The sequence below is a fragment of the Perognathus longimembris genome, chromosome 2 (genome assembly GCF_023159225.1).
Source record: "Perognathus longimembris pacificus isolate PPM17 chromosome 2, ASM2315922v1, whole genome shotgun sequence".
Lineage (NCBI taxonomy): Eukaryota > Metazoa > Chordata > Mammalia > Rodentia > Heteromyidae > Perognathus > Perognathus longimembris.
In genome coordinates this window covers 1,813,912-1,833,041 of record NC_063162.1, presented here as the reverse complement: position 1 = coordinate 1,833,041, position 19,130 = coordinate 1,813,912, and the positions used below count along the sequence as shown (strand labels likewise).

The 19,130-nt window shown below is 64.8% G+C and overlaps 1 protein-coding gene across 1 annotated transcript in view; it reads right to left on the bottom strand.

The window, feature by feature from the left end:
- Window positions 1-2,802: 2,802 nt before the first annotated feature.
- Window positions 2,803-19,130, bottom strand: part of Tcerg1l (transcription elongation regulator 1 like) — a 158,566-nt gene continuing 142,238 nt past the window's right edge. The window contains exons 10-12 of the mRNA XM_048334804.1: window positions 10,149-10,238; window positions 4,342-4,460; window positions 2,803-2,953 (exon numbers count right to left, since the gene is read on the bottom strand). Of these exons, the coding sequence (XP_048190761.1) occupies window positions 2,803-2,953; window positions 4,342-4,460; window positions 10,149-10,238 (360 nt within the window). The remainder of the gene's footprint in view (window positions 2,954-4,341; window positions 4,461-10,148; window positions 10,239-19,130) is intronic.

The following is a 19,130-nucleotide window of genomic DNA, read 5'->3' as shown; positions in this document are numbered from 1 at the left end:
CGCCGGCGTGGCCCCCCTCTGGGGAAGCGAACCCTCTGAGGGCACAGACACACCCATCTCCACATTCTGTGTGCATGCCCAGGGCAACAGCGTGGGTGCGGTTCAAGTGGGCCCCCCCCCCCTCCTGGGACTTGCATAGGAAGGTTGGTTCCTGGTGAGCAGTGTGAGGACTTCCGGCGGGGCCCACTGGGCGGTCTTTCTGTGTACCAGACCACTTCCTGTTCCTGTGACAAGATGCCGGGCGTGAACCAGCTTGAATGAGGAAAGGGTCGTTGTGGGTCATAGTTCGGGAGGTTCCTGTCCACTGCCAGGGCCCCTGTGCTTTGGGGACGGAACTGGGGAGAAAAAGAATGAGCTGAGAAGACATTGGAGCGTCCCTACTTCCAGGCCCCCCCCCCCCCCGCCGCCGGTGAGCTACGTCCCATCCATAAGGACCAATACCAAAAGCCTCTCCTCCCCCCAAAGGGACTCGGCTGGGACCCACACCTTCCACACACGGGGGACACCCCAGACCACAGTGCCACGGGGGGTCACTGAAGGGCTGACGACAGACGGCCCAGTGTGGTCAGCTCCTGATGAGGGTTGTTCTGCAAGATGGGGACCGGGCCTTCCCAGCCTCGCAGTGACCGCCCCTCCTCCCCCACCACCGTCCCCGGCACCAGGCTCTCGGACCTCCAGACAGTGCTCCGGATGACCCCCATCCCCGTGGGTCCTGGTCCGTTAGACGCAGCGGTGGGTGAGGGGAGAGGCTCCCCCCCTCGGGGCAGGGGCGGCCGTGAGGAGGACACCTGCCCCGGCCAGGCCCTTCCTGTCCCCACTGTCTTCCCTTTACAGGGAGTGCTCCCACCCCGAGCCAGCCGTGCGTGCTCCCCGCTGAGTGGATGAGACACCATTCTAGAGGCCATCGCGGGCCGCAGGGAGGCCGGGCCACGCCGTGGTCAGGGGATCGGCCTCTGCCGGGAAAGCGGGACAGGCCTGCGCCTGCCCGTGACCCAGAGGAGCGAGGGCTGCCTTTGGGCAAACGCGGGGGGGTCCCGCCCAGCCCCCACCGCCACGCCCCCACCCTGCCCACGAAGGCCCATCTGGCGACCCTCCAACGCCCCGCACCAGCTTCCCGCACGGTCCACCCGCACGGTCCACCAGCACGGCCCCGTCGGCCCCCCCCCCCCAGACCCTCGCTGGCGGGGAGGCGGGAGCCGGGTTTCCTCCGAGGGTTGCTTCCGCGGCCCTTTGCTGTGACGCGACCTCTCCTGAATCCTGAAACCCAGCCTCGTGTCTCTAGTTGAAACGATTTTGCTTCTTCCGAAGACTATGACGGGAGGCCCCGGCCACAAGAGCACGCTGGTTTAAAATATTTATTGGTTAAAAAAAATTTAAAAGTTTTGTACAAAGATGATGAGAAAAATCTCATGCAAACTCTGGGCATACAATAAAAATAACTCAAATATCCGGATGATGATTTTGTACAAAATAATTCTCTCTCGGAAGGACCTCTGCCGGCCCGGGCGGACTGGCGGGAGGCGGCGGTCGCCCTCGGGGCTCCGGGCGTGGATGTCTGGCTGCCACGAGCATGAACGATGAAGCCCTATCGCTACGACTCGGGAGGTGAGCCTAAGACCCGGGGCTGGAGGACGGGGTTCCTAAATACCACGAGGTCTGCAGAGACGCGGCTCCTTGGAGAGTTCATACGCAGCGTCCCACGTCGTCCCACGCCGAGACGGAAACGCCTCGAGATCGCCGTCGACGGCTCCCGTCGCGGCCTGGGCACAAACCTGCGGTGGAGTTGTACTTCGTCTATATTACAAGTGATCTAATTTGCATCATGAAGACAATGAGGGGATCCACACATCATGGCCGTTAGAAATGCATCGAACTCTGGACGTGGTACAAAAGAGAGCTTCAATATGAAACAGTAATCCTCTGAGAACGACCTTGCAGAGCCGGCCGGCCGCCGCCGGGCCGTGGGGAGCCCCGTGGCCCCGCCCCCGCGCCGGCCACGCCCCGCGCCGGCCACGCCACGCCCCGCGCCGGCCCCGCCCCGCGCCGGCCACGCCACGCCCCGCGCCGGCCCCGCCTCGCGCCGTCCCCGCCCCCACACCGGCCCCGCCCCCACACCGGCCCCGCCCCCACACCGGCCCCACCCCGCGCCGGCCCCGCCCCCACACCGGCCCCGCCCCGCGCCGGCCCCGCCCCGCGCCGGCCCCGCCACGCCCCACGCCGGCCCCGCCTCACGCCGTCCCCGCCCCGCGCCGGCCCCGCCTCGCGCCGTCCCCGCCCCGCGCCGGCCCCGCCTCGCACCGACCCTGCCCCCACGCCGGCCCCGCCCAGCGCCGGCCCCGCCCCAACGCCGGCCCCGCCTCACGCTGGCCCTGCCACGCCCCGCGCCGGCCCCGCCCCGCGCCGGCCCCGCCTCGCACCGACCCCGCCCCCACGCCGGCCCCGCCCAGCGCCGGCCCCGCCCCAACGCCGGCCCCGCCTCACGCTGGCCCTGCCACGCCCCGCGCCGGCCCCGCCCCGCGCCGGCCCCGCCCCGCCCCGCGCCGGCCCCGCCCCGCGCCGGCCCCGCCCCCACGCCGGCGTCGGCCCCACGCCGGCCCGGCCCCACCCCGCGCCGGCCCCCGCCGCCACGCCGGCCCCGCCACGCCCCACACCGGCCCGCCACGCCCCACGCCGGCCCTGCCCCGCGCCGGCCCCGCCCCCACGCCGGCCCCGCCCCGCGCCGGCCCCGCCACGCCCCACGCCGGCCCCGCCCCCACGCCGGCCCCGCCCCCACGCCGCCGCCGCCTCGTCCACGCTCTCATCTCATCCTCCGCAGCCGCAGCCTGTTCTCCTTGTCCCGCTTCTTAAGGATGAGGATGAACTGATTGAAAAGTGCTCCTGGTCCTTCCTCTTCTGAACGAGGCGGAACCTCTGGTCGCGGCCGTACTTCTCCGCAAACTCCTTGAAGGTGGTCCTGGGGGGGAACGCGCGTGCTGAGATGGGGAGGGCGCCCCGCTCTGCCCACGCACAGCGGGGCTTCCTCGGGCGTGGGGGGCGGGGGGAGGCGGGACGCCTTGGGGACTGTGACCCGATCACCCTCTGGGATGCCCCATCCCTGCATCCGTGGGCCTCTGGGGCCCCAGCCTCTGCCCTGCTGCCCGCCCCCTCCCTCTTCCCGGGCTCCAGGGCTGGGCGCGCGATGGTCTGTGTGCGGCGCGGGGGCCGCGGGCCTCCTTCAGATCATCAGCCTGTGGGGGGAGGCCGGGCGGGCGAGAGTGGGCTTGAACATCAGCCTGTGGGGGTGTGGGGGGGGGCGGGCGGGCGAGAGTGGGCTTGAACATCAGCCTGTGGGGGCGTGGGGGGGCGGGCGGGCGAGAGTGGGCTTGAACATCAGCCTGTGGAGGGAGGCCGTGGGGGGGGCGGGCGGGCGAGAGTGGACTTGAACATCAGCCTCTGGGGGCGTGGGGGAGGCCGGGCAGGTGAGAGTGGGCTTGAACATCAGCCTGTGGAGGGAGGCCGTGGGGGGGGCGGGCGGGCGAGAGTGGACTTGAACATCAGCCTCTGGGGCGTGGGGGGAGGCCGGGCAGGTGAGAGTGGGCTTGAACATCAGCCTGTGGAGGGAGGCCGTGGGGGGGCGGGCGGGCGAGAGTGGGCTTGAACATCAGCCTGTGGAGGGAGGCCGTGGGGGGGGTGGGCGGGCGCGAGTGGGCTTGAACATCAGCCTGTGGAGGGAGGCCGTGGGGGGGGTGGGCGGGCGCGAGTGGGCTTGAACATCAGCCTGTGGGGGCGTGGGGGGAGGCCGGGCGGGTGAGAGTGGGCTTGAACATCAGCCTGTGGGGGCGTGGGGGGAGGCCGGGCGGGTGAGAGTGGGCTTGAACATCAGCCTGTGGAGGGAGGCCGTGGGGGGGGCGGGCGGGCGAGAGTGGGCTTGAACATCAGCCTGTGGAGGGAGGCCGTGGGGGGGGTGGGCGGGCGCGAGTGGGCTTGAACATCAGCCTGTGGGGGCGTGGGGGGGCGGGCGGGCGAGAGTGGGCTTGAACATCAGCCTGTGGAGGGAGGCCGTGGGGGGGGTGGGCGGGCGCGAGTGGGCTTGAACATCAGCCTGTGGGGGCGTGGGGGGCTCGAGGCCGGGTGGGCGCGAGTGGGCTTGAACATCAGCCTGTGGGGGCGTGGGGGGCTCGAGGCCGGGTGGGCGCGAGTGGGCTTGCTGAGCCAACAGCGCCCACAGGTGCACCCCTAGGACGTTCAAGGTCATGCACTGGCAAACACGACAGAGACGATTTAACCAAACAGACCCCAGAGCCCTTTCCTAATCCTCCCAAGCGACAGCCCCGCAAGCAGCCGCGGCCCGCCCCTCCATACCTGGGGGACACTTTGCACTCCTCCAGAAGTTTCTTAAACTCTTCTTTGGCTAGCAGCAATTTACTCTTCTTCTCCTTGTATTCTTCTTTTATTCTCGTCTTGACAAACTGTTCAAATATCTTCAAGCATACACAGTAGGAAAGTATTATCAGAAACAAATCTTGCGTTCAGACACAGCGTGAGGAACCAGCCAGAACCCGAGAACACCCTCGGTGCTGCTGGCCGAGCCCACGCGCGGCGGGGCTCTGTGGGGCGGCGGGCCGTGACCGCTGAGCCCGTTCCAACAGACCCCCCGCGGGCGGAACCCCCCGCCAGCCCGAGGGAGGCTGCGCCCCGTGGGGTCGGGGGCCTCTCGCAGTTGGGAAATCCCACGCCCACGCCCCGGGCTCTCAGCTTCATTTGTGTAAACTTTTCATTGGTATGGTAAAGGTGATGCACAGAGGGGTGGCGGTTCCGCAAGTCAGGTAATGACTAGAACCTTCTCCTGGAAACCGGGGGCGGGGGGGGGGGGCTGCTCCTCCTCTGTCAGAGTAAGATGGCTCCTTGTTCTAAATAGTCACTTCCCAACCACAGAGCCAAAGAAGGGAAGGACAGAGTGGTTTCATGTGTAATGCTAGCCAAGCCTCAAGGGCACTTCAAAGTAAACCCTAGATAACTCTTAAATGTTGATGCAAACATAAGCCAAGAAAAATACCAACAACATCCACGTATAATCCTAGAAGACCAGTGAAGAGTAATTCAGCACCAATGCATGAGGTGTCTACAGTCCCCCCCCCCACCATGCTGAGGCCCTGAGAATCAGACCAGGGCTGGGACAGGAGGGAAGGGGTGGGGTGGAGGAGGAAGGGGTGGGGTGGGAGGAGGAAGGGGTGGGGTGGGAGGAGGAAGGGCTGAGGTGGGAGGAGGAAGGGGTGGGGACGGAGGGAAGGGCTGAGGTGGCAGGAGGAAGGGCTGAGGTGGGAGGAGGAAGGGCTGAGGCGGGAGGAGGAAGGGGTGGGGAGGGAAGGGCTGAGGTGGGAGGAGGAAGGGCTGGGGTGGAGCAGGAAGGGCTGGGATGGGAGGAGGAAGGGCTGGGGTGGGAGCAGGAAGGGGTGGGGTGGGAGGGAAGGGCTGAGGTGGGAGGAGGAAGGGGTGGGGAAGGAGGGAAGGGCTGAGGTGGCAGGAGGAAGGGCTGAGGTGGGAGGAGGAAGGGCTGAGGCGGGAGGAGGAAGGGGTGGGGAGGGAGGGAAGGGCTGAGGTGGGAGGAGGAAGGGCTGGGGTGGGAGCAGGAAGGGCTGGGGTGGGAGGGAAGGGCGGGGTGGGAGGAGGAAGGACTGAGGCGGGAGGGAGGGAAGGGCTGAGGTGGGAGCAGGAAGGGCTGGGGTGGGAGCAGGAAGGGCTGGGGTGGGAGGAGGAAGGGCTGGGGTGGGAGCAGGAAGGGCTGGGGTGGGAGGGAAGGGCTGAGGTGGGAGGAGGAAGGGCTAGGGTGGGAGCAGGAAGGGCTAGGGTGGGAGGGAAGGGCTGAGGTGGGAGGAGGAAGGACTGGGGTGGGAGCAGGAAGGGGTGGGGTGGATGAAGGAAGGCTTGGGATGGGAGAAGGAAGGCTCTGGAAGCTGACAGTTGATCCCTGGCCCTCTAGATTTGGTCTCACTGCTTCAGGTCTGTCCCTTGAATGGTAAGAAACACCAATTGCCCCTCACCACCTTGTCCTTGTGAAATACAAACAACTTAAATTTCGAACCCGTGCCTATCAATTTAAGGAAGACTGTGACTGGCTTGTCATCCTTCAAGGCAAGCGGTTAGATCCATTCTCTGGTCGTCTTCTCATTTACACTAATAAGAAAGGCGAATGCAGGTCGCCGTCTGAGTGAGAGCTCCTGGCTCCATCATTAGCAGTGGTTTTGCTCTATTAATTTTAAATGTGGTAGAAAGGCTGCCCGGCGGGGGGGTCAGAGCTGGAAGAGATACCTGCCTTGCTCTCTGCCCAGAACCCTGGATCTACCTAATCTACATTTCCTCTTCTCTCCCTTTCCTCTGTTGCTTTATTTATACCACTATAATTTAATGTGGTAGGAATTTTTCCTTCTTACAAATTATACCAGTTTTATCCTAAGTGGGTTGTGACTTTTTAAGGAGATAGCATTAGCCATTAGCTCCCCACACTATGCACTGGTGTGTAAAATGAAACTCTCTCCGCTCGTTACCATAGAAACGGGCCTGATGATCACTCCCGGCCCCCGGCCAGGCTTCCTTCCACGCGGGGCGGGCTCCTCCTCCCCCTCCGTGGCCCCCGGCCCGCACACCTTGCTTGCCCGGGACACCGCTGGCCCGGGCGGTGCTGTGCTCCCTGTGTATTTGACGCCTGCGCTCTGCGTTTTATGGGGATCTGGGCCTGGACCTGCCACTTTCCTTTGTGTAGCTCCAGCCTTGCTCCTCAGTCCTCATCCCCCCCCCCCCCCGTGGGCTGCGTGCTGTCTGGGGGCTGCAGTGTGTCCACACTGCCTGGCCGGCTTCCTCCTCTTCCTTCCGCGTCCAGCACAGCTCCCTGAGTGCACAGCAGCGCTGGGTGGCTCTCCCCGGACCACGGACTCCGGGCGGGAGCCCAAGGGCCAGCCTGAGCCCCCTGCACGGGGCGTGTCCCGTGGGGGGCGGAGCTGAGCCCCCTGCATGGGGCGGAGCTGAGCCGGCCTGAGCCCCCTGCACGGGGCGTGTCCTGAGGAGGGCGGAGCTGAGCCGGCCTGAGCCCCCTGCACGGGGCGTGTCCCGCGGAGGGCGGAGCTGAGCCCCCTGCATGGGGCGGAGCTGAGCCGGCCTGAGCCCCCTGCACGGGGCGTGTCCCGTGGGGGGCGGAGCTGAGCCCCCTGCATGGGGCGGAGCTGAGCCGGCCTGAGCCCCCTGCACGGGGCGTGTCCCGTGGGGGGCGGAGCTGAGCCGGCCTGAGCCCCCTGCACGGGGCGTGTCCCGTGGGGGGCGGAGCTGAGCCGGCCTGAGCCCCCTGCACGGGGCGTGTCCCGTGGGGGGCGGAGCTGAGCCGGCCTGAGCCCCCTGCACGGGGCGTGTCCTGAGGAGGGCGGAGCTGAGCCGGCCTGAGCCCCCTGCACGGGGCGTGTCCCGCGGAGGGCGGAGCTGAACCCACTGCACGGGGCGTGTCCTGTGGGGGGCGGAGCTGAGCCGGCCTGAGCCCCCTGCACGGGGCGTGTCCTGCGGAGGGCGGAGCTGAACCCCCTGCACGGGGCGTGTCCCGTGGGGGGCGGAGCTGAGCCGGCCTGAGCCCCCTGCACGGGGCGTGTCCCGTGGGGGGGCGGAGCTGAGCCGGCCTGAGCCCCCTGCACGGGGCGTGTCCCGTGGGGGGCGGAGCTGAGCCGGCCTGAGCCCCCTGCACGGGGCGTGTCCTGTGGGGGGCAGAGCTGAGCCGGCCTGAGCCCCCTGCACGGGGCGTGTCCTGTGGGGGCGGAGCTGAGCCGGCCTGAGCCCCCTGCACGGGGCGTGTCCTGTGGGGGGCGGAGCTGAGCCCCCTGCACGGGGCGTGTCCCGTGGGGGGCGGAGCTGAGCCGGCCTGAGCCCCCTGCACGGGGCGTGTCCCGCGGAGGGCGGAGCTGAGCCGGCCTGAGCCCCCTGCACGGGGCGTGTCCCGTGGGGGGCGGAGCTGAGCCGGCCTGAGCCCCCTGCACGGGGCGTGTCCCGTGGGGGGCGGAGCTGAGCCGGCCTGAGCCCCCTGCACGGGGCGTGTCCCGTGGGGGGCGGAGCTGAGCCGGCCTGAGCCCCCTGCACGGGGCGTGTCCTGTGGGGGGCGGAGCTGAGCCCCCTGCACGGGGCGTGTCCCGTGGGGGGCAGAGCTGAGCCGGCCTGAGCCCCCTGCACGGGGCGTGTCCCGCGGAGGGCGGAGCTGAGCCGGCCTGAGCCCCCTGCACGGGGCGTGTCCCGTGGGGGGCGGAGCTGAGCCGGCCTGAGCCCCCTGCACGGGGCGTGTCCCGTGGGGGGGCGGAGCTGAGCCGGCCTGAGCCCCCTGCACGGGGCGTGTCCCGTGGGGGGCGGAGCTGAGCCGGCCTGAGCCCCCTGCACGGGGCGTGTCCTGTGGGGGGCAGAGCTGAGCCGGCCTGAACCCCCTGCACGGGGCGTGTCCTGTGGGGGGCGGAGCTGAACCCCCTGCACGGGGCGTGTCCCGTGGGGGCGGGGCTGAGCCGGCCTGAGCCCCCTGCATGGGGTGTGTCCCGCGGAGGGCCGGGCCCAGCCCTCACCTTCGGCGCCCAGTACTCCGGCTGGCGCTCGTGGCCGTGTGCGAGGCGGCTGCGGCCAGACACCCGAAGGGCGGAGGAGCCTGAGCCAGCTCACCCCGGCCCGGAGACAGGCCCGCGCTCCCGGGCGTGCTCGGGTGACCAGCGGACTGTTTTGGGGGGCTGCCTTAGCGGGTCTTTTCTGTTGGCGCCAGGATGCCCCCTTCAACCCCGTTTACAAGCTATGGCTGGACGCGGTCCCCCACAGAGAGCAGCTGCTGAGGGGCACTCGCCAGCTTGCCTGGGGGGCGTCCACGTTCCCGTCCTGTGGCTCTTCCCTGCGGCACAGACTTGATTCTGTCACACACACACACACACCACACACACACACACAGCCTTCTTCTGTGTGCTTTCTTCTGTCGTCGAGCAGTAGAACTTTTTACTTTTTAATAATGCAATAAAAGGGCCGAAATACTATCAATGATTAAAATTGCAGTTTTGCTCCGCTACAGAAACACCACGTGCAGCCGGAGCTCAGCTCACGGGGCTGTGTGGCATCATCCAGAGGCACTGCAGCCTGCCTCATGGGCTCCACGGCTTTGCTTCCTCGAAAACAAAACTCAGCCCAAGGAGCGAGCTCTGAGTTCCCAGCGGGCCGGAGCTCGTTATGCTAACGCGGCCAGTCACAGGATCTTCACTCACCCCAGCCCCGCCGTGGAGCCTGCGGCCTTTCCAGCCCCGGGGGCAGTGGCGCGCCCTTGCGGGCTGACCACTCCGGGGCTTCCGTGCCCTCATCTCAGAATCTGTCTATGGGGCTTTCTGAGCTGATAATGGGGCTGCAGATAGAGTAACACTCTCCCCCTCGCCTGGATCTTGACTTGAGCCCACGGTGGCAGTAAGCCCCCCTCTTCCCAGTCCTGCTCCCCTGTCCACTCCTCAAGAGTCTTATCTCTGAACTCGCAGGGCGGGGGGGGGGGGGGCAGGAAGATGTCCACTTGCCTGAGGAGTCTGATTGGCACTGGGGTTAGAAATGCCGACGAAGTCTGTTCTTCCTGCTGTGGTCCCATTCCTTACACACACACACACACACACACACACACACACACACACACACAGAGCTAAGGCCATGGAGCCCTCTGCCCGCACTGGCTGTAACATCTGCCTCTTGTGAACAGCCATTAGCGCGTCCTGCTGCCTGTCTAACTGAAAAGCAGAGACGGCCACCTGGCCTCCTCTACAAACAAGCTCTGTCTTGGGGAGAGCTAGGTTCCAGAGCATCCTCCTTGACTTAGGCTAGTCTTGCTCCCAGGCTCCCTCCTGGTTCACCACCATTGTAGAAGTTCATCGGGCCCAGCATGACCATTGGAAGGTGGTTAATGTTCCCCAAATTCGCATGTCCTCTTTGACTATCTGTATTCTCTCAGCGATCAGACCAGGTTGCTGTCCCCGGCGTGTCCCCACCTCCGAGCCTGGCCAGCAGAGCAACCGCAAAGGCAGGCCCCAGGAAGCTCCCGCCTCGGGCCCCCCGAGTCTGCTCCAGAGTGGCCCCCACGGCCCCACCTCGCCCCGTGCCCCCCCCACGGCCCCGCCTCGCCCTGTGGCCCCCCACATTACCTGCTTCCGCTCCTCAGAGTTTAGCAGGAGATAGCGCGGGTCAAACACAATCTTATGTAGTTCTTTCTCCCAAGTGGAAAACGCTGACACCTGGAGAGAGGGATTCAATAGAGCTGCGTTGAGCATCGGTGCTGAGTCTGGGATCTGTGGAAGGATCGATGGTGGAAACACCACACTAGAGGCACCGCGGACTCGGGATGCTGCCTGCGGACGCGTGTGCGACACGTCAAACCTCCGTGAGAGTCAATACGGAAAACTTTACAAGTTTAACTTCTCGCCTCGTGACACCGTTTCCCGCCCGGTGTCCTCCGTGGCTGCGGCCTCCGCGGCGGGCCCCGTCCACGGAGGAAGGCAGGGGAGCGGCTCATCCTAGAAGGCTGCTCATAGACGTGCCCAGAGCCCCTCCCCCCTCCTCCCGCCGGCTTGCGCGGACAGGCTGGGCGGCGTCCCTCTGGTCGATGTTTCCCACCAACCTCCAAGCCCACGTCAGGGGCGACACCTTTCAGGGCAAAGCATGTCATCTTACAACAAGTTCAGACTTGCGGAACGACGGGAATCAAGCTGCGTTCCCACACCCCGTCCCCGCGCGAGAGGTGCTCGAGTCTCCTCCCTCCCCAAGGACTGTCCCGCCCCTGCTGGCCCAGGTCCACACACACACGCCGATTGCTTCCGTTCTGAGGGATTCCCTCTCCTGTCCTCGGCCCCCCTCTCCCCCCCCCCCCCCGCACTCGGTCACGCAGGCCCCGTCCTGGATGACCCGGCCTGTCTTCCCGGAGCACAGCTGGCCAGGGCGGCTCCGGGACGCTCTGCTGCGGGGCGCGCTCACACGCTCTCAGGACCAGGCACCGGCACGGGCGTGGAGCCACCCAACTGGCGAGCAGCTTCCAGCGTGTTGCATGTGGGGCCCCGCCCTCCTCCCAGGTCACTGCTGATGACGAGGACCTGCCCCTGGCCGGAGGCCCGTCGGGGGTCTCGCTGGTGATGACGGGGACCTGGCCCTGGCCCGAGGCCCGTCGGGGGTCTCGCTGGTGATGACGGGGACCTGGCCCTGGCCCGAGGCCCGTCGGGGGTCTCGCTGGTGATGACGGGGACCTGGCCCTGGCCCGAGGCCCGTGGGGGTCTCGCTGGTGATGATGGGGACCTGGCCCTGGCCCGAGGCCCGTCGGGGGTCTCGCTGGTGATGACGGGGACCTGGCCCTGGCCCGAGGCCCGTCGGGGGTCTCGCTGGTGATGACGGGGACCTGGCCCTGGCCCGAGGCCCGTGGGGGTCTCGCTGGCACGCTGCACGTTGCGCACTGCGGGAGGTCTGGGGGGCACAGCCGCCCTGGGAAGGGTCACGCTCCGCCTCTGGAGATCACCGTGTAAACTGAGTTGGAACTCTTCTGACGGCACATCTGTCCATCTTATCTTCTGTCCTGACCCATGCTGACCTACGCCGACCCGTCTGTGAAGCAGATACTCGGCTCCTCACTCCGCTGCCCGAGCCACTGGGGGCTCCTGGTTTGCCTGGAGAGAGCCGCGGCGGCCGCTCCGCCGCAGCAGTTCCCGTCCGGTGGTGGACGGAGCCTCAGCGGCCAGCTGCCTCCCCAGGTGACCCCGGGCCTCCCGCCTATGTGCCGCCCTTCCCCCCCCCCCCCCCGCACGGCTCCCTTTTCAGGCCTTTCAGCTGCACCCCGGACTCCGTGGACGGGCCCGAAGCCCCCTCTGAGCTTTAAGGAGGCCGCTCACGGCCCGCGAGGCCGGGACCGCTGCCCGCGAGTGTCCTCCGCTCCCGTGAGCCCCGCAGCCGGCTTGCCCAGCGCCCCGACGGGGTGGCCATCTGCAGAACTCCGAGAGAATGGCTCCGGCTTCCGTGCGCGCTTCACCAAGCGTCTCCAAAAACGGAGGGAAAGGGATTGTGTCTTGCTCCGGGGGACAATTCAGCTTGGAGACAAATGATTCCATTTAAGCAACGTGGCCAGGCGAGTTCAGAGATGGCTGCAAGTGTGACGATTTGGGGGCTGTCAGGGCCTGACGGCCGCCCGGCCAGACGCGGGCGGGCAGGCGGAGGAGGGAAGGTGGGGGGGGCATCCGCCATCCACCACGGCAAGCGGATTCATCCTCCACCTCTTCAGCGCTGAACACCACCGCAAACCACCTTGAACCACGGAAAGGCTGCGATCCCCGGCGCCAGGGGAAAAGAAAGGCTGCCACCAAGCTCTGTCCCCAAAGCTAGTGAGCCTCACTACCCTCGGTTACGCGCACCACGTCTACGCGGGCTTCTTCAGTGTGTCACAGCGGCCCAGTGACACCGGGAGGAGCGACTGTTCGTGAAGCCAGCGCTGCCAGTGTCCTCCAGCCCAGTGCCGCGTCAGCGCCCTGGCCGCGGACCGACGCATCCGACGCGCAGCCCTTCACCGTCTCCCTTCACCCTCCCTTCCCTCCCGCCCCCTGCTTCCTTGGGCACGGGGGGGACTTGGTGATCCCAGGCCCTTCCTAGACTCGATGGACGCAAGCAAATCAGACACCATGCCACATTCACTTAAATGACAGGGCTTCACAGGGTGGCCAAAACCCCACGAGAAGACGGAGGACAGCTCGGGGTCCGCGCGGGGCGGCCTGTCTCCGGGGCCCTGGTCACGGACGTGTCCTCCCCGCCCAGCCTCCGTGCGGCCCGCGGCCACCCCCTCCTCCCCCGGCCTTCCCGTCTCTCCTGCCCCTCTGTCCCTTCCTGTCCCCCGGGACGTGGCCATCTGGCTCACATGGGCCCTGCATGTGGCGGGCAGTGGGATGAGGGGGGCGGGGAGTGAGCCCTCGAGGGGCGCTGGCCCTCCCCTCCGTGGACCCGGCCCGCGCTCCTCCGGCTTTGCGGCTCGGGGAGCTGACCGACAGCGTGTCCAGGTTCCCGTAGCTCGCCCCCCACCCCTCCACGGCACCCCCTGCTCTCTCCAGGTCCCTGGGACAGACGCCCCACCCGCCCCCAGCGACTCCTTTCCCAGACTCCCTCCTTCGACCACCGCTCCCCCACCGTGCCTCCCTCTGGCCCTGAAGTTGCCTGTGTCCCACCGAGAGCCATTCTGGAGGAGGTGTGGGCCCTATTCTTTCCCTCCCAACATCTGCCCTTCTTCCTGGGTGCTCCTCGGCTGGGCCCGCAGACCATGGGAGGGAAAGGGCCCCGCTCCTTCCCATGCCTCCTCTCTCTCCCATGCTCCCGAGGCTCCTGGCTGTCACCTCTTCCCAGCCGGGTTGTCCCTGCAGCCTGGGCCCAGCAGCCGGCCTGGCACTGGAGGACAGGCCCAGCACACCCTCAGCGGTGAGGCCTGGTCACGGCCCGTGGTCTGCGAGGCACCAAGGTGCCCCTGGAATGGCGCTCTCGAACGTGCCAGAGTGCATAGAAAACAGTGGGTGCCTGCTCCGTCCTCACCCGGGCCGGGGTGTCCACCCGCCTGCCTGCTCCGTCCTCACAGGACTGGGGTGTCCACCCGCCTGCCTGCTCTGTCCTCACAGGACTGGGGTGTCCACCCGCCTGCCTGCTCTGTCCTCACAGGACTGGGGTGTCCACCCGCCTGCCTGCTCTGTCCTCACAGGACTGGGGTGTCCACCTGCCTGCCTGCTCTGTCCTCACCTGGGCCAGGGTGTCCACCCGCCTGCCTGCTCTGTCCTCACAGGACTGGGGTGTCCACCCGCCTGCCTGCTCTGTCCTCACAGGACTGGGGTGTCCACCCGCCTGCCTGCTCCGTCCTCACCCGGGCCGGGGTGTCCACCCGCCTGCCTGCTCTGTCCTCATGGAGCCGGGGTGTCCACCCGCCTGCCAGCTCTGTCCTCACAGGACTGGGGTGTCCACCCGCCTGCCTGCTCCGTCCTCACCCAAGATGGGGTGTCCACCTGCCTGCCTGCTCTGTCCTCACGGGGCCGGGGTGTCCACCCGCCTGCCTGCTCTGTCCTCACCCGGGCCAGGGTGTCCACATGCCTGCCTGCTCTGTCCTCACGGGGCCAGGGTGTCCACATGCCTGTCTGCTCTGTCCTCATGGAGCCGGGGTGTCCACCCGCCTGCCAGCTCTGTCCTCACCCGGGCCAGGGTGTCAACCTGCCTGCCTGCTTTGTCCGCAATGGGGACAGGCCTCCTACCCACACTGCAGGGCTTTCAGTCATTTTCCAGTTCCATTTTTTATTCTATTTTGCTGGCTAAATACTTAGAATGCTCTCACAGTACACTCAACTGACATAATTCCACACTAGAAACACTGGCTTTCCAATGCAGAAATCAAGACGGGTGAGGGAGGCAGAAGGAGGGGGACAGGCAGGGCTCCCTCCCCCAAGGCGGTTCTCGCGTAGAACGTGGTCCAGTCTCTGCCAGAGAACCCACGCTCCTCACACCCCACACCTGAAGCACAGCATGGCCAAACACAGGACCCCAGGACCAGGAACGAGACTGCGGCATGGACACCACACAGGGTGGGGACAGAACAACATGGCTCTGTGAGTACTTTCTTCCTAAGCAGCACTGGTGGCAGGTGCTGGAAAAGCCAGTCCTCAGGAAGTCTCAAACTGTGCTGGCAGGGAAGTAAACTGAAGCAAAACAGCTCATTGCAAAACAATGGGGTAGCAGATGCCAGATGCCTGCCATCCAAGGAAGGTGCACACAGGAGTGCACAGAAACCATCGGGGACTGTCTAACACACACGGGAGTGCACAGGAGACCATCAGGACTGTCTAACACACACAGGAGTGCACAGGAGACCATCAGAGACTGTCTAACACACACAGGAGTGCACAGAAACCATCGGGGACTGTCTAACACACACAGGAGTGCACAGGAGACCATCAGAGACTGTCTAACACACACAGGAGTGCACAGAAACCATTGGGGACTGTCTAATACACAGGAGTGCACAGGTGACCATCAGGACTGTCTAACACACACAGGAGTGCACAGATGACCATCGGGGACTGTCTAACACACACAGGAGTGCAAAGGAGACCATCAGGGACTGTCTAACACACAGGAGTGCACAGAAGACCATCAGGACTGTCTAACACACATGGGAGTGCACAGAAGACCATCAGGACTGTCTAACACACACGGGAGTGCACAGAAGACCATCAGGACTGTCTAACACACACGGGAGTGCACAGGAGACCATTAGGACTGTCTAACACACACGGGAATGCACAGGAGACCATCGGGGACAGTCTAACACACGGGAGTGCACAGGATACCATCGGGGACTGTCTAACACACACAGGAGTGCACAGGAGACCATCAGGACTGTCTAACACACACGGGAATGCACAGGAGACCATCAGGACTGTCTAACACACAGGAGTGCACAGGAGACCATCAGGACTGTCTAACACACACAGGAGTGCACAGAAACCATCGGGGACTGTCTAACACACACGGGAGTGCACAGGAGACCATCGGGGACAGTCTAACACACACGGGAATGCACAGGAGACCATCGGGGACTGTCTAACACACACGGGAGTGCACAGGAGACCATCAGGACTGTCTAACACACAGGAGTGCACAGGAGACCATCAGGACTGTCTAACACACACGGGGGTGCACAGAAACCATCGGGGACTGTCTAACACACACAGGAACACAAAAGACCATCGGGGACTGTCTAACACACACAGGAGTGCACAGAAGACCATCAGGACTGTCTAACACACACAGGAGTGCACAGGAGACCATCAGGGACTGTCTAACACAAACAGGAGGACACAGGATACCATCGGGGACTGTCTAACACACGGGAGTGCACAGAAGACTATCAGGACTGTCTAACACACACAGGAGTGCACAGAAGACCATCAGGACTGTCTAACACACACAGGAGTGCACAGAAGACCATCAGGACTGTCTAACACACGGGAGTGCACAGAAGACCATCAGGACTGTCTAACACACGGGAGTGCACAGAAGACTATCAGGACTGTCTAACACACACAGGAGTGCACAGAAGACTATCAGGACTGTCCAACACACACAGGAGTGCACAGGATACCATCGGGGACTGTCTAACACACACAGGAGGACACAGGATACCATCGGGGACTGTCTAACACACACGGGAGTGCACAGAAGACTATCAGGACTGTCTAACACACACGGGAGTGCACAGGATACCATTGGGGACTGTCTAACACACACAGGAGTGCACAGGAGACCACCGCGGACTGTCTAACACACAAAGGAGTACACAGATGACCATCAGGACTGTCTAACACACACGGGAGTGCACAGGAGACCATCGGGGACTGTCTAACACACACAGGAGTGCACAGATGACCATTAGGACTGTCTAACACACACAGGAGTGCACAGGAGACCATTGGGGACTGTCTAACACACACAGGAGTGCACAGGAGACCACCGCGGACTGTCTAACACACAAAGGAGTACACAGATGACCATCAGGACTGTCTAACACACACGGGAGTGCACAGGAGACCATCGGGGACTGTCTAACACACACAGGAGTGCACAGATGACCATTAGGACTGTCTAACACACACAGGAGTGCACAGGAGACCATTGGGGACTGTCTAACACACACAGGAGTGCACAGGAGACTACCGCGGACTGTCTAACACACAAAGGAGTACACAGATGACCATCAGGACTGTCTAACACACACAGGAGTGCACAGGAGACCATCAGGACTGTCTAACACACACAGAAGAGCACAGAAGACCATCGGGGACTGTCTAACACACACAGGAGTGCACAGGAGACCATCAGGACTGTCTAACACACATGGGAGTGCACAGGAGACCATCGGGGACTGTATTACACACACAGGAGCACACAGGAGACCACCGGGGACTGTCTAACACAATCAAGCTAGGAATTCACCAAGTGGAGTAAAATGAAGGATTTTTAAGCTGACAGTGAAAGGAATACTGTACACTTAGTAAAAGTTTTCCAGGCTCAGGGATGTTGCTCAGTGTTCCCGCACACGTGAAGCCTCACGCCGGCCACGCGGGGACCTCGGCTCCCCGCGCGCGTCTGCCGTGGACTATGCATCCCCTCCTCACGGGAGCCCGGATGAGGGTCCAAGCCCAGCACTCGCAGGGAGAGGGCCGGCCCGCGGCCACGGGCGCCCCCAGGTGCTCCGGGGCGGGGGAGCCGGCCACCGGTCAGCTGAGGAGCCCCGACTGAGGGGACCCCGGGCGGCGCCCGGGCACCCAGACCTAGCACCCTAAGGAGACTCTGTGGCCAGCACGACCTACTTCCAAGGCCCCTTCAGAAGAAAAGCGTGCCCGGACAAAGGTCCCTGGAAGATGTCCCGCGCAGCCGGGTGACTCAAAGGCCTCGCCCCTCGTGGGACGGTTTCCAAGGGAAGCCCCCTGCCATGCCTGTCAGTGCAGACAGAAAGGAAACAACAGCTCCGGCCGGGCCTCCTCTTGCCTGACACACCAGCACAGAGACCCTCGCCACCCGCGAGCTCCCCAAATCACCCGCACTCTGCCCTTCTAAACCGCCTCAGCCCGAGTCCTGCCTCTCCACTCGCCACGCGCGTGCGTTCCGACTGAAGCGCCGAACAAACGCAGCTGAAAGTCTCGCTGATCGCTCAGTCCATGACACCGTGACCTGTCCCTCCTTCTTCCAGCCACTAGAAAGCCGGTGGGTTCAGCCGTTAACTGCTCCGAGGAGGAGCAACGTGGTCCAAATGTCATAAGCAGCGCGCTGCTGGATGGCCCGGCAGTAAATGGGGGTCAGACGCCCCCACCCCGGAGCGGCGCGGCTCTGAGGGCCCCGGGGGCCGTGCGCACACCCCGGCGCGGGCCACGCGGGTCCCCGAGGTCTCCGCCTCACCGGCGCCGATTCGCCTGCCTTTCCCACCCAGAATCTCAGCACCAAAGGCTGAACTGAGTCACCCGCCCCACAACGAGCCAAGAATGCCCCCCACATCTCCTCAGCACAGCCTCTCGAGCAAAGCCTTTCGGGTACATTCGAGAGCCCGTAGAGGCCCAGCCCGCGGGCCTCCCCGCCCAGGAAGGGGCTCCTCGTCCCCCCCCCCCCCGCAGGCCGGCGTCACACTGCTGGGAAACGGTGCCCGCTGGTCTCCAAAGTGGAGAGGTGGGCGAGTCCCACGCTAGCAGGAGGTGGCCTGTAGCTCCTGTTTCTCAAGAGCTCGGCGAGCCGTGCCGTGGGGGCTTACAGACAGCAGACGCTGCCCAGCTTTCAGCCCGGCTTTCAGGGCAGAGCAGGCACGGCTGATCTGTTTCTTCAGGACCCTCTCCGTGGGACGCCGCCCGGTGTTGGGGCAGGGAGCTCTGGGAGACAGAGCCGCCCTCCCTGCCCGGTGATGGGGAGGACCTGCAGCCCTGGGCCGGGGAACTGGCCACATGGCTGGGGAGAGACGGGGCCAGGGCTGGGGAGAGGTCCGTGGCAGCAATGCCCTGTGATTCCCGCAGCCCTGGGCAGCCCTGGGCTGCTTCCCCAGCTGCTGGGGGGGGGGGGTGGAGGCTGGGCAGGAAATGGCCTGGGGGGCTGTGGATGGCAGAGGGGATTTGCTTTTGAATTCACAAGGCCATTACAGCGTTCATTATAATTATCTTCACACACAGGTTCCATGGCTACCTTCTGTGTTCAGCCTCATTTCGTGAAGAAATCCAACTGGGCTGCAGTATTGTCTGGTTCATTTTATCCCCGAGCCAAAGCAAGAAATAAAACTCGTTGGAAGGGATTCAAACAGAGCCCCATCCATCCAGCACGAACCTAGATATCAAGCACAATTAGGATCATCCTCCGTTTATTTAAACGTAGTCACATTAATTGGTGGCCTTGGGAGCTCTGAGGGCTCAGACGGCTGCGGGTCCTCCCCGGGCTTTGAGAGCGGGCACCTGGCTGACTACGCAGGCGTCTCCCACACCAGCAGGCGCCTCCTGCCGCCCGTACTTTTCTACGGAGCCCCGTCCGTCCCTCCGCCCCCAGGAGACACCAGATGCCACCCCGTGCCCAGTGACTCCCTCTCTTTCCTTTGCCTC